This window comes from Trichoderma gamsii (assembly GCF_001481775.2).
Source record: "Trichoderma gamsii strain T6085 chromosome Unknown Scaffold_13.2, whole genome shotgun sequence".
Lineage (NCBI taxonomy): Eukaryota > Fungi > Ascomycota > Sordariomycetes > Hypocreales > Hypocreaceae > Trichoderma > Trichoderma gamsii.
The window spans coordinates 404,418-418,860 of NW_020171350.1; the positions used below are offsets into that span (position 1 = coordinate 404,418).

General features: G+C 49.1%; 4 protein-coding genes across 4 annotated transcripts; all 4 read right to left on the reverse strand.

The window, feature by feature from the left end:
- Positions 1 to 367: 367 nt before the first annotated feature.
- Positions 368 to 1,408, reverse strand: TGAM01_v204569 (hypothetical protein; the record flags this gene model as incomplete). Its single annotated transcript, XM_018804532.1, has 1 exon — positions 368 to 1,408. One exon carries the CDS (start codon positions 1,406 to 1,408, stop codon positions 368 to 370), a length of 1,041 nt encoding a protein of 346 aa, XP_018662345.1.
- Positions 1,409 to 2,799: 1,391 nt separating this feature from the next.
- Positions 2,800 to 5,722, reverse strand: TGAM01_v204570 (peptidase; the record flags this gene model as incomplete). Its single annotated transcript, XM_018804531.1, has 2 exons — positions 2,800 to 4,949; positions 5,020 to 5,722. 2 exons carry the CDS (start codon positions 5,720 to 5,722, stop codon positions 2,800 to 2,802), a joined length of 2,853 nt encoding a protein of 950 aa, XP_018662344.1.
- A 978-nt stretch (positions 5,723 to 6,700) lies between these two features.
- TGAM01_v204571 (hypothetical protein) lies at positions 6,701 to 8,248 on the reverse strand (the record flags this gene model as incomplete). The annotated part of the gene is made up of 5 exons (XM_018804530.1): positions 6,701 to 6,759; positions 6,927 to 7,187; positions 7,243 to 7,318; positions 7,377 to 7,902; positions 7,965 to 8,248. 5 exons carry the CDS (start codon positions 8,246 to 8,248, stop codon positions 6,701 to 6,703), a joined length of 1,206 nt encoding a protein of 401 aa, XP_018662343.1.
- Positions 8,249 to 12,451: 4,203 nt separating this feature from the next.
- TGAM01_v204572 (hypothetical protein) lies at positions 12,452 to 12,766 on the reverse strand (the record flags this gene model as incomplete). Its single annotated transcript, XM_018804529.1, has 1 exon — positions 12,452 to 12,766. The coding sequence occupies one exon, from the start codon at positions 12,764 to 12,766 to the stop codon at positions 12,452 to 12,454; it is 315 nt and encodes a 104-aa protein (XP_018662342.1).
- Positions 12,767 to 14,443: the final 1,677 nt, after the last annotated feature.

The window sequence follows — 14,443 nt, forward strand, 5'->3', positions numbered from 1 at the left end:
ATAAGAGCAGTCCACCGCCCTTAAACGAAACATAAGCGCGCGTAAAAATCGGCTGTTTGCCGAAAGATGGGGGCCCCCAAGGCATTGTACAAATTAAGCATATGCATTTGAAGATTACTTCCTGAACCGGCTAAAGAAGTAGAAGCGAATGCGCGAAGCTCTCGGGGTTCTCCGTGTTGGGGGAGCAGCAGGAGTTGAGGACTTTTGTCTATTACTGCAGCCAAGCAGCTAAGCAACTATTAAATGATATGATCTCTACTCTATGTTAGGAAGTAAGAATAAAAAAAATATAACGATGGAATTGACAGATGAGTCGCACAACACGGAACTCGTTCTTCGGAATCGGCTGTTGGAGCTCATGACTTGGTTAATTATGGCGCTTCCCGAGAGCCGCCACTTCCATGACAGCTTCCGCAAAGACCTGCGGGCTTTGAAGAGGAATGTTTTCGCCACAGCCGTGGACAATATGATGCACTCGCGGTCCCGAAAAGTGCTGAGCAGTTGACGAGCCATTCGTCGCGGGGAAGACCGGAGCCTGGTCCGGGTCCAGCGTCACGGAGGGGACTCTGATGACGGGCAGCAAGTCTAGCTCGCCGGCCAATTTCGCATAGGATGGGTCGCCGGGGGCATACAGTAGGCGGTTCTTGTAAAAGTTAGTTGCGATGTCGACATAGTCTGGGTTGCGAAACGCCGGAACCGCCGCGTCCAGCTGAGCCTGCGTCCAGTTCCACTGCGGGCTGTTCCTGGACCAGAGTGTCTCAGCCCATCCTCGCGTGTCGCTGGCCAGCGCGCTGTAACCTTGCGGTGTGAGGAAGACGTAGAAGTACCAGCGCGTGGCGAGAGACGCAGAGGGCGCCGTGGCCCATGCCGTCTGGCGGTTCTGGATCAAGTATGAATTCGCAGCAACCATGCCGGTACAGCGATCCGGCCACAGGGCTGCGGCAACGTTGACGGCCACGGAGCCCCAGTCGTAGCCCGCAAAGATGGCCTTGTCGATGCTCAGAGCATCCATCAGGTCGACGATATCCTTGCCCAAGGCGGCTTGTTCCGCGCTGCGGGGGGTGCTTGGCGAGAGAAACGAAGTGGTGCCATAGCCACGAAGATACGGCACTATCAAGCGATAGCCCTTGGCGGAGAGCTTGGGCACAACGTCCACATAGGTGTCGATCGAATAAGGAAACCCGTGGACCAAGATGGCAACTGGTGCGGCTGAGTCGCTTGGCGCCGAATCATAGTAGGCAATGGACAGTGTAGAGGTATTGACATATCGGATGGGCGCTAGGGTATGAACTGAGTCGGCGATGTTAGTTGCCGACTCTAGAGCCGTTGAAGAACAAGGTAAGCTCAGAAGAGCAAGATATAAGACGCCTCGTATAGGATTACTGAGGAGACACAAGGGAGACAACATGGCTGCGATGACACCCGAAAACCGGGATCGAGATCTGAATACGGCGATTCTCCTCTCCTCTATCGCGATGATCACCGAGCTGATCTTGGCGTGTTGAATGAGCTGATAGAGAGCTTGACTGGAGAGGCACCCAATATGGCCTTTATATATGTTTTCCTCCTTCCTTGTTTCAACAGGGGAATCGTTACTAAATCAGACACAACTACGCACGCAGAGCATCTCGGCGCCCTTGCAGAGGAAAGCTTAGTCTCTCTGAACCCTTCATGGGCGGAAATCACTTCTCCCAAATCATTAGACAGAACACGAAGCAATTCAGAACTATGCTTCACAACCTATCCTCATACGCAGCAAAGTTGAGCTAACAAGCTACTACGATCTTCCAACTTACAAGCCAGTGCCCCGCGCCATGGCAGGGTTGACGGCGCCCTAAAAGGAGCTGGCATAGCCGTTTTAGTATACTACTACGTCCTGATTAGCGGCATTTCACGGCGTGTGAGATTTTAGCGGCGGGCTCGGTGGGTGCTCCATTCGGTCGGTATGTATACTGGGTCTGCGATAGAATGTGGGCGTTGAGCAGCAGTTTCAAAGGCCGTAGGGCTGTGTGGGAGCCGCACCAGTTACGTAGTTTCATGGCACGGTGTCCCATCTCTGACGGAGATCCCTGTTCAACTCCGAAGCCCTTGATCAACTTTCTAGCCTTGCAGCTTTCCAACCTTGTCAACGAACCCGCGTCGTTCTCCGAGCAATTCCTCCAATCAGATCAGCGCTAAGCAGGAGTTATGAGAATAGGGCTACACCAACCGATTCAGAAACCTTGGTTCCTCAATTTCTGACTGATTAGTATTCAGACTTGTATCCGGTGGGCGCCCTATGGGCGACTAGCTTTAAGTTAGCAATGATTACTATATTAGGAAGCAACGAGAGAAACGACAAAAGACGAATGACCGGGGGGAAACCCCGAATGTCATACTTGCGTTACATGAGGCTCTTATATAACCTTGGGGGTCACAATCCTCCCTCCGAATAGGCACCATTTACGGTTAGTTGAATTGAGACTTGTGATGATCTCCTGTAACATAAAGCTTGTTGATAGACAAGCAATGGAAACGAAGCAGGGATCAGGCGAGGTCTGACAACTACTAGGAGCATTTCACAGCTCAGCGCGCTAGACAGCATCCAGCAGTTTTTGCGTTAGTGTGTAATCAGAAAATAGATAGGTAATCAGAAAATGGATCATCACTGTATGATATGTCTCTGCTGAGCCTAGTACGGAGTATATATATATCCAAGCAACACTATATACAATCATCTTGTTGACGGAAAAATTCCCGACTTGACGCAGTCAGACATCGTCATAATGTGGTTTGATTGCCAGTAAGCCCAAGCCCCCCTCAAGAGCTTGTAACGTTCAATCTCAGGACTGGTCCCAGCCACGACTGGTAATCAGCAGGATTTGACTCGTCGCCGTTCCATCTCAAGGCACGGAAAAGCGGCCGGTAATCTCCAGAAACTAGCTTGATCGAGGTGTTGTTGTCGCTTGTCAAGGTGGGGGATTCAATGAGACCAGACACAAACAAGTTAAACGTAAGACCTTGCTGGATGGGACTATTAGCAGAGACAGGGTCTATTGTGGATGCAGATATGATTCCGTAGCTTGGCTCGCCAAGATAACCGGATTGAGTAGCTATAGCGGGCAGCCGATAGTCAATAGCGACGTTGGGGTCGAAGCCATATATCGATGGAACAAAGGATGTGTTTGCCGATACGAGTTCCAAACGAACGAGCCGAGAGGGCAGTCCAGTGGAGATATAAATTAAGGGGAGAGCATCGTCCGGGCTGCCTGTGAGGTTGTACGTATCAATATTCGGCTTAGTTGCTTGGCCACCGGGGTTGGTTATTTGGAATTTGTATACGGCCGGAGAAGAAAGTGAGCCTGGTGGTGTTGCATTCACCATAATAGGGCCAACTTCGGCTCGACTAGTAGGTACACCAATGTACGGAATTGAATACGTCTCATTGCCAGAAAACACCTCAACAAAGCCGGCATACACAGGCATTGAATACGGCCATTTGTCTTCCTGCGGAGTAATCTGAGCCTCGAAAGTGGCCGACTGTCCGGCTTCAAGAATCAGAGATGATCGAGAAAACTTGGCCGAGGCATCAATTTCCAAGGGGTAAATGCTTCCATTCCTTGGGATATCCGGGCCACCGGCCAGATAATTGTAATAGACCCTGGTAAACGCCGCCGGCACATGCCTTATCTGGTATGTCTTCTTCCCCTTGGATTGATTTGTGATGGTGATCTTCTGGGGCGCCGGCGATGCGGAATCCCGCAGGTCAATCTCAGACGGGGAAATGACAGTATCTGCATGGACGGCGGCATAAGCATCGACTAAGCCACCGCCCTGCCGAGCCGTAGACGCAACAAGTGGCAGGCCGAACTCCTTGAGCGGCTTAGCAGTGGCCATAAGTCGTGCATAGAGCTCTGAAACACCGAGGTGTGGCTGCTGGGACTTGAGCAGCGCGGCACTTCCGGCGATGAAAGGGGTTGCCATCGAAGTACCCGACAGAAGGGCATAGCCGCCTCCCTCCAGGGGCCATGTGGAGAGGATGTTCCCTCCAGGAGATGAAATCTTGGGCACGAGTGTCATTTCGACTGTGGGACCATAGCTGGAGAAGGCGTCCACTGTTGCTCCGAGCTTGTTTGGCACGTCCTTGACTTTGTCGCCGTCAAATGTCAGATAATAAGAAGTCTGGTCAGCGGGTAGGTTGTCGAAAATATCAATGAGCTTCTGCGAATTTTCATGATTCAAATACAGTATCTGTACGCCGTCCAGTGGACTTGCGTTTAGCTGTTCGTCGTCTGCAACATAGACCATCATTGTCTGGACGCCAATCGCAGCTGCTTCGCCCCAGTTATTGAATAAAGATACACACGATTCAGTTACCGAGACCAACAGGATGGTGTTGTTCCAGTTAATCGTCCCTCGGTTCGTAGCCGATTGCAAAGCGGCCCATACCGACGTATCGCATCCACTCGAGATAGTAGGATCGGGAGGTACTCCAAGCCCCGTTCCCAGCGTGTAGATCTGTTGGCGGCCCAGGTTGGTGGCTGGGAACACAGATATATAGTCGAGGGCATTTTGTTGGTCATCGTGAGCAGTATATGCCACAGGGAAAACACCGTTCTCGACTGAAGCCACAGATAGTGCGTCGTGGGACAGGCCGGGAGATTGAGGCCAGTATAATCCTTCGATACCGACATTGCCAATGGCTGCCACAACGGCCACGCCACTATTGACCAATTGGGTGACGACGTCGTTGAATGGATCGTCTAACTCCCATCCGTTACCTCCTCCAAAAGACATGGACACAACATCTGCGCCGTCTTGCGCAGCTCTGAGCATCGCTGCAATGATAACATCGTTGGTAGTGCCCCCGTTATTGCACCCAAATACACGATACGCTGCAATAGTTGCTTCGGGAGCCACACCGACTAGTCCAAATCCCTCGTTCTCGGGATCTTCCATGCCGACAATACCTAAATAAAGTTATTAATTAGCTTCAATCTAGTCCAGCAGGCAATAGCAACGAGTCAGGCTCATACATACCAGCCGTGTGAGTCCCATGTTCCCCGCCAACGCATGTGGCCAGGGGATCAGGATCGGGCACAGGGGAGTTGAAGCCGGTAAAGTCGTCTCCCACAAAATCGTAGCCTAGAGCAATCTTGTGGCCTGGGCCGAATCCTCCACCCAACGAGGGATGGTTATAATCGACGCCGGTATCGATGATGGCAATCTGCACTCCTTTGCCCTTGATGCCTTGTGCGTGGAGCTTATCTACACCAGCCATTGCCAGTGGCTCATTGACCCTCTCGCTGCCTCTGTAATTTGGTAGAGTGTCTCGTTTGTCTTTCGACGTGTCTTTCGAGTTTGGTGAGCCCGTCAGCTGTTGATAAGGGACTGGGCGAGGCACGACGGTGACGCTCCAGGCATTCTTTACGCCAGCCGTCTTCTTCAGAGTGGCGAGATCAACGTCTTGATCAAAGGCAACCGAGACGCCAAAGAAGTGCTCGGTGCTGTTGTACTGCTGACGAACATGATAGCCAGCGTTGCTACCAGGAGCGGTCTTTGCCAACTTTTCTTTGGGCTGTAGACCTGGGTGAAAGTCCGACTGCAGCTCAATGAGAAACGTGTTAGGGACTACAGTGATATTTTGGCTTGGAGCAAGCTGGCTCTGCGCAGCAATTGTATTAGACGATGCTGATGTCCCGCCAACGAGGGCCAAGAGGCCCAGTGCAGAGCTGAACTTCATGGTTTCGACTCTAAATAAACATAGTGATTGCTGAGGGGCAAGAATCGGGCTTTGACTATCAAGAGGATGCACGCTGAGATTTATATGTTTCCTGACGAGCGCAAATCGATATGACCGTCTGCCGATCTAGACCATCTGGTACCTCTACCCTAAAACGGTGGATGAAGTCCCCTTCAAGGTTTGCCAAAGTTGGCATATTCCCATGAAGTGCAAAGACACAAAATCACATTCCCTATTAGATCGCTGATGCATACCTACCACATATGGACTTCCACTACAACTTCGTATCTGCGCGCTCGAACCACTCCACTGCCCAAGGAGGCAGGATTGTTTGATTCCAAACACCTGATTCTCACCGATTGATGATGGCTGCTCTGATCAAATTGAAGGGAGTTTGCAGATAGTACGAGTAATGAGCTTCTGCTTTCGGATCTGGCAATCACGCAACTTATCATGCAAATGATTTATTTGGTTTCTCATTTAACTATAAAAAGTAGGTCAATAAGCTGCACAAAGGCCTATCAATGCTTATCCTTGTTTGACAAATAATTGCCGAAGCAAAACGGCGATTGGTAGATAAGATTTTGGGGCCAATCCTGCCGACGGGTGTATCCCGTATAAAGATGCGCAATGTTTTTAGCCTATTTGACGGTTGTTACTTCAATTAGGACATATAATTGTGACTGTAGCAAACACTTGTGATATCGAACGGTAAGTATTCGTTACTGGATCTACTGTTGTTACTTGTAGATACTTCTGTTACTTGTATTGCATCTACTAGTTCTTCCATTTCTACCACCTCTGCTACTTCTATTAATTTTCTTACTTTAACTGGTTCTAGTGCATCTATTGCTCGTATTGCTGTCGCGCAGATGCGGACGCTCGGATGCAGTGCCGGCTTACACGTCGTCTTAATTCGCCGAATGCAACCATATATGTGAACTGAAGCTTCAACTAATCAAGAAAGTAAATGAGGTTTTATTCTTGATATGCTTCCCAAATAGTAAAGCGCTTAGGGTACACAATAGTTTTACGATCTAAAGTATTTTCCAATCATTCTAATATCGTCAGCCAACGCAGGCGGGTTTTCCAGGGCGGGAAAATGTCCGCCAAACTCAACCGCTAGTCAGACACGAAGATATCAGCAATATGTTCACGAGCCATCTATAGCATCGCTTCTCTCCCCAGTGGCGTCATGACTCACAATTATAGTAGACCAAGTTGCCGATTGTCGCCACCAGCCTCTCTGGGTAGAAGAGCATGTTCCACTGGAAGTTGCTATACAAAAGAGGCTGGTTGGTCCGGGCTCTTCGGTAGGTGTATGAGAAGCCCTTGCCAGTTGGGTTCTGGGCATAGATGAAGGCGGCAGAGTCGAAAGTCTGGGTGAGATAGTACATGGATACGTGCCTGAGAATCTCGTTGTTGGTGACGAGTGAAGGCCCAGTTCCTCGTCGCGGGTCGGACCCTATGCATTGTCAGTACAGATATGTGATATGATGCACATGTGTGTCTAAACTCACAGATGATGAATTTCTCAGCGATCCAAGATAGCTGTCCAAGTGGGTTGTCGTATAGAGCGAGGCCCACGGTATTCACCTGCAATCGTAACGTATTAGCATCATACCATCAATACTCGTGGAGGGATAGAGCGTACAGTTGTAGCCTGTTCCATGTAATAGCCAATGCCCGAATTCTCAAAGTCCATAGCCCTCTGCTCCTGAATCGCCTCAGCCGCAGTGAGCGCGATTCCTTGGTCCGTCAGCTGCTCAGGCGTTAAAGAGAAGAACGGCAAAAAGTTAAAATGCGCCGCCTTGACAGTATTATTGAACTGATCATACATGTCAAACCCCACGACACTGCCCCAATCCGTTCCGTGCACCGCATAACTCTTGTATCCAAGAACTTGAATCATGAGCGTGTTGAAGAGGGTGGCCGTGTCCGAAGTGGACCACTCATTGGGAGCGGGAGACGAGAATCCAAAGCCAGGCAGAGACGGGACGACGATGTCAAATGCTTGGCTGGAGTTGCTCAGCATGAGCTGGTCGAGAAGGTGAACCATTTCGAGGAACGAGCCAGGCCAGCCGTGCAGCAAGATGAGGGGAATGGCATTTGGAACTTTGGATTTCTCATGGATGAAATGAACGGTCTGATGTCCAATTTGTGTTGTGAAATGGTTATATCTGCATTAAGTCAGTTTTATTACTCGCTCATCATTTCATGGACTTGGGCCAGATGCTCATACGCGTTTATCTGTTCTTCTTCCCGTGTCCAGTTGAAGCTTGTTACCCATTCATTTTGTAAGCTCTTCAGCGTATCAAGCGGCATTCCGGTAGTCAAACTCATGTTTAAACTAGCATGAGCAGCGGCGAGCTCAGCTGCAGGCAGAGTTGTCTTCCCAATCAGATCAAGCATGTGCGGCACCCGCGAAGAAAGGTTCACGGTGAAAGGCTTCACAGCGGGAATACTTGCTGCGCTTGTTTCTGAAAGCAGCCCGAAGTAGGCGCTTAGAAGAAGGAGCGTCCTCATGCTGGATATTTCTTGATGATAGAGATAATGAGTGTTGGATTCTGGCACGTGCCTGGCAAGAAGCGATGATCCCGCTGGTGCAACTTGAAGCAGTTCTTATTGAACCGACACTTTGCGATCTTATATACTTCTTTGTCATTCAATTCAATATCAAGGTTGAAAAGACCTTGATTCTCTATATCGGACCACCTTGTTACGGAGAGAAGGATTATCCAGTTTGGGAAATATGGTTGTTGCCTTTTCTGCACGCTTCACGATAGTTGGACCCCGCATCAACTATCGTGAAGTAACATCGTAAAACGAATCTGGGTACCCTATGGAACATTTGAGAATTAATGAGTCTAACATAACTTTGAACGTAAATTAAAAAGCTAATTCAAGGCCTCACCGACTGAAACCATAAACCGTTTTGGCCTTTCAGCTAGGCGAGATGGGTCATGCGAGGCTACTTTCTGTTCCATTCTTATCTCATTCTTCCTTTTGCGGAATGAACTTGAAGAGATATTTGAAATCAACACCTAAAAAGTAGCCGAGATCATGTGTCTAAATAGACTTGACAGTCGTTCTTTGCCATACGCCAGATGGAGTTTGGTATGCAGCCATCGCGAGTTGGCCATAGTCTCAACTGGCAGCCGGCATCAAGACACTTGGGCCGTCGCAAAGATATCAACGCTTGGGCTACTGGCGCCCTTTTTACCCCTGATAATGGCAGTTAGCTCTAGTAGAGATTTGACCCAAAGAGGAAAAATGAAATGCTTACCAATGCTTTCAAAGCACAAGGTGTATTTGGCAACTAGCCTACACGTACATTCTATACTGGGAGCTGTGAAACGTAAGGTGGAGTCTTCGAGAACATACATCGGGCAGAATAAGAACAAATTGCAGTGATCAGCTTTCTGTTAGTGCAATTGAAATACTTATATGACTTCATCTTTCGGCGTCTTTGGTGGCATCTCTTCGTTTGTCCATCTCTCTACCAAAAACTCTTGCGGTTTTGTCTATCTCGCTTACGACATTTTGATAGACGCTTAGCTAGCCCTATGCGCTGCCTCCAGACCAAGCCGGATGATCTCGGAATATATGCATCTGCTACTGCTGCGCATTAGTGCATCTAGGATTCGGGCGCTCGTATTCGAGATGCAAGTGACCGGTTCATGAAGAAGCCCGGGTGAGGGCCTGATGCGCAGCTAGGTTGACAATGGAATATATGTAGTGTAAATGAGAAGTAAAACGTATACATCGATTCCTATCCCGCTGAAGATTTTACGGGATTACATGCTGTACAGAAGCTTTCTTCTTTTCGCTATCTGCTGCGGTGAAGTATACCAAATACGCTCCAGTAAACTCCCTGTACGTGATTTGGACATGAAGACGAGCCAAGAAGACGGAATATAAACCTAAAGAACACTAAAATGCAGCACTATAGTTCTAGAGAATGATGTACTTCTACTGCTTATGAGAGTTATATCTATTTTCGTCTTCGCGAAGCGTACGCGAGCACATGCTCACCGGTGCTATTTGTAGGTGTAAATTATAGTTTCATTCTTAGAGACGATGAGTTTCTCAAATCTCGCTATCTCACGAATAGATTTGAAGCTGATATACAATGCTGAATCCACAGAGAGCGTGATCTCGTGATCTCCTGCTGGATTCATCGGTACGGGGTAATTAGACGTCTCACCTACATGTAAGCGGCCAACACCGTTTCCAGCTGGAAACGGTAAACATGACCCGCTCGCTTCAATACGGCAACCAGCTTCACACCATGCAATGTCTTATCATATAACTATCTACAGTATACTAGAATCGAATTCGTCCAACATGAATTGACCAATCAAAAAGTCCATGTTGACCGATATTTACCACTTCTCAAAGCGCCCGCAAACGACATGCTCCTTCACCGCCACCAGAACGCAGCTACGAATAAGGATTCAAGCCTTCATGCCCTTGATCTCTCTGCCAACACATCAGCGCATGAGAAAGGCAGACAAAAGAAGAAATAGAACAGAAATAGAACAACAGAGACGTAAGCCACATGCTGCTCTTCTTGGGCTGCAACACACTCTCTGCAGGCCGTAAGCTCACGGAAGCCCGCATGGAACAACGCAGAAGAAGCTAAAGGAATGGCCCCGAACCTGCTTCTGGAACAAGGTCCGCGCAGGGGACGCCTTGCTGCTGGCGGTGCATGAATGCGTACATGCACACATGCATTCAGAACGGCCTGCCTACATCATATGCCCTAGGTGCTCCAAGCAATGCTACTCAATGCCACTCCGTATCCCTAACATCATGTAGCATCAAGGCCTACGACGGTAAAAAGAGGGTCCAAGCATAGTAATATGGGGTTGCGACACGTGTTGGCCCACGGCAGATGCGTCCAAGTGCCGAATAACTCGGGGCCGCCGTTAGGAACAGCCAACAACAACAATAACAATAGCAGCCATGAGGAAGCCTGGGGCTATTATTAGAAGCACTCAATACGAAGGCTAGAATAGACATGACAATGGCAGAAAAAGAATGCAAACAACTATTCCCTCTCTTCAAGTCTCTTCGGGAGAAACACTTACCCAGAAGCAACTGACTCTCGTAAACCACAAAACGCCACATCCCCTATTCAATCCTCGCCGTTTTGCCCACATACTGTACACCCACTCACACCTTTAAAATTTTCTCCCTCTCTCTTCATTCTTTACCCACAACCTCAATGTCAATCACCTCAACGAAGGGGGCCCTCTCTTCAAAAGCAATACCAAACCCCCAAAGAAGCAAAAGCCACAAAAAACTTTTTCACTCTCTTCGGTCCCCCTTTTCGCGTGCGAGCGTCTCTCTTCCCCACACACACTCTCTCAACTTCAGTTAGCTTAAAGAGTCAGCTAGCTGATGATCCGGCCTCTTGGATCGCCGAAACCATTTAGCGACGACTCATTCTGTTCTTAATCATCTTTTGCCTCCCGGTATCGCGGTGCGCGGTTTGGAAAAAGAGGGTGTGGTGGGAATAGGCAGCTGAATATATTAAATGAGAACTTTGAAGGAATGTAAATGCGACACGAGCTGAAAGCTGAATGTTGTAGTATTAAGCTGTGTGCGTTCAGCTGCACTCACCGGCCGTAGATTCTATGTCGCTGTCCATTTTGCGAGATAGTTGCTATTCCATCTCAACCTCAGAACAATAGGTAGGAACAACAGAAGCCCCCAACGGTCGCATTGAACCCTCCTTTCTCGGACCAACTTTTCATCAAAACCGAATCCGCGCGGACTCTTCTTCCCAAAGAAGGCATTAAGCAAAGGACTCCGAAAAACGCAACTAAAAGCGGCGCGCGTGGCGTAACAAGTTGTGTGGGTGGCCGCCGCACGGCACGCGAATCACGCAAAGTTATTCCATAGAGGTATAGACGTATAGACCCCTTACTCGTGCCGAGTTTGTTTCCCGCTTTCCACATGTCATGCACATGTCACGATCGATGACTCAAATTCACATGGTAATGAGGTAAATATGTTCATATTTGTTTATTGTTATGGTATTCCTGCCATTCAGTTTGTGTATGTAAGAGACTCTGCTGAGATGATCCCTTTCTGTCAACGTCCAATCCATCCCCTATACGACTCTGTCCCAAGCATCAATAACTCATCAGCTCATTGCATTATACCCCTCGTAAAAAAGAAATGTTGTAAGACGCAATGTTCTACATGCAATCCCGCAATAAAAAAAGCAAAAAAAAAAAGCAAAATCCCCTTGGGTATAAAAATAGGTCCATTTGGACCGCACCAAGTCAGCCAAAAGAAATTGCCCAACCATGTAAGAGATGCCGGGGCGCCAAAAGAGAGAGATGAGAGAAAGCCCAGAGTCAAGCCCGCGCTATTCCCGACGCAAGCAGTGAATGATTCGATGATGATGATGATGATGATGTGAAGTAACAAAACGCCGTGTGTAACTCGATGATAGTAAATGATTTCTTTTCTCTTTCCCGCATTCTAAAGTGGTGATGCGCTGTAGCTGGAGTATGGATATTGGAGCAAGTCGGACGAGTCGTAATAGAGATGGAGAGGCGTTGCATAAAAGATGTCGAGTAGATGTATGTATGTAGCGTAAGTGTGAGAGGTAGACTGCAAGATTATGGATTGCAGCCCAAAAAGACGTCAAAGCGCGGGATGAAGTCGACATGCCTGCGTGGTAGCAAATGGTTCTGTGTCGGTTGATCCCATTCACTTTCGGTGAGACTTCTTCAGCGTCTTCTTGTCGTGGTGGTGTCGCCTCGTCCGCTCTCGTCCTCGGTGCTCCTCCTCCTCCTCGGGGCTCTGGTTGCCATCATCACTGCCGCTGCTGCTGCCGCTGCTGAGGCGCGAGCGGTCCTCCTCGTACCAGGTGCTCAGGGACTTGCCGCCAAACATGAGATCCTCGTCCTCGATGATGATGGGCTGGATCCATGTCTGGGAGTTGAGGTCGATCTCGTGGGTGGAGGGGTCCATGGCTTGTAGATTGGGGATGATGTAGTATGAATCTGATGACATTGGTGACATGTTGATGTGTGAAGCGGCCAGCGCAGTGGATTTGTGCGGTAAAATGGTTGTGTTGGTTAAGTTGTTATATCCTTGTGCGTTGATCAAGGATGAAGATGTTCGGATCGTGAAGCGATGATCAAGTATTGATGCCTCAGTAGTAGTAATAGATGAGATTCAGGTATTATATCATGTGGTGGTTGTTAGGCGCGTGTTGTTTGTATTGCGGATCCTGATCGATGTTGTATTCGTCTTCAAGTGGTGATGAAATAATAATATTCAGTATTGTGGCGTTAATGTAAAGTGTGTTTGTTGATATGGAGAAGAAAGGTCCAAGATATCAGGCTCCATCCGGGGGAGTAGGGAGCAATATATTCCACGTCTGAGATGGCCGAGCAGCGGCCCCAGTCGCTACGAGTCAGAGTCGGGAAAAAAAACTAGCAGGCCAAGCGTTGCGTCCCACCGAAGAGCCTCGCCTCCCTCCCTTGTCTAGTCTAGTCTCGGGTCCCATAAGCGCAAGTTGTGTAGGGAGGGGGCGTGTGCGATAGTGTGAAAAGAGAAAAAGAAGGACTGGGGGGTTGGATTCTGGCCGGGACCAGCCGGATAGGGGTTAAAACAGGAATTCGTGATGATGTTTCGAACATGTCAGGATGACCCACGAAAGCGCCGGGCTTCTGCACTGATAGGCAGGTCTCGTTGACTTGAGCCTCCTCGGTGAGCATTGGCAAATAATGAGATTACTGTGACAGTATGAGCAATGATACGAGTGGCGGTGCTGGGCTCTTTGGTTTCTTGCGCTGGCCTGCTGTAGGGGTGCGCCCAGCGCCCCAAGAGTTCGGACACGCGGGCTGCTTAACGAGGCAGCTGAAGGTAACACACTTTGACGGCATCTTGACAGCACTGACAGCAGCAAGTCTCAACTCCAGGTCACCAGAATCCCCCAAGGCACCAGAAAGGGGGTAGCCAAAGGGGGAAAGGGGGGGCGTGAAGCCAACAACATCAAAGACGCAAAGCTTGGGCTCTTTTGTTGTCTCTCCGCCTTATCCTTTCACTCAATAAACAGAAACGGTTGCTTTGCTTTTTTTTATTTCCCTCTCCCAACGTCTGCTCTTGCAGCCCGACCAACCCGTCTCTGGGCTCCGTTTAATCTATTTGGGTAGCATCGAGCTGCCTGCTGCTTTGCCACGCGGCACGCCGACGCGCGGTTTTGCAGGGCACACGATGCGCTGGTTGTCTTCTGCGCGTCTCAACCCGCAGGGATTCTCATTCCCGTTAACGTCAGGATGGCTAATTCAGCTTGTGAGCCTCGCTGCGGGGGACACGTATTCAGACAAGATACGAGTCGTATTGCCGTATAGCACTGTATGAGATTGAGGCGTGTTGGTACAGTATGCGGCGAACAATAATTACGGAGTCATTCATTGATTAGAGCCCTGCATTGCCCCGACATTTCAAGGGGGACACGGCCCTGCACCGCCAGTTCATCGAATAGGTTCAATCTCCTTTCATGTCGCCATCGGCAGGGGTCCTCAAAACGGCGGTATGGGCCTTTGATTCGTCTCTTGTTCTTGATTTGATTTCGGGGCCCAAAGAGCGGTATCCCGTAGCGAAAGATGCAATGATTGACAGCGATGGAGCCAGATCCTACGGCTGTTCCGTTGCTGCAGCTCTCTACTGTACAGATTTGGTTGGGGGTGG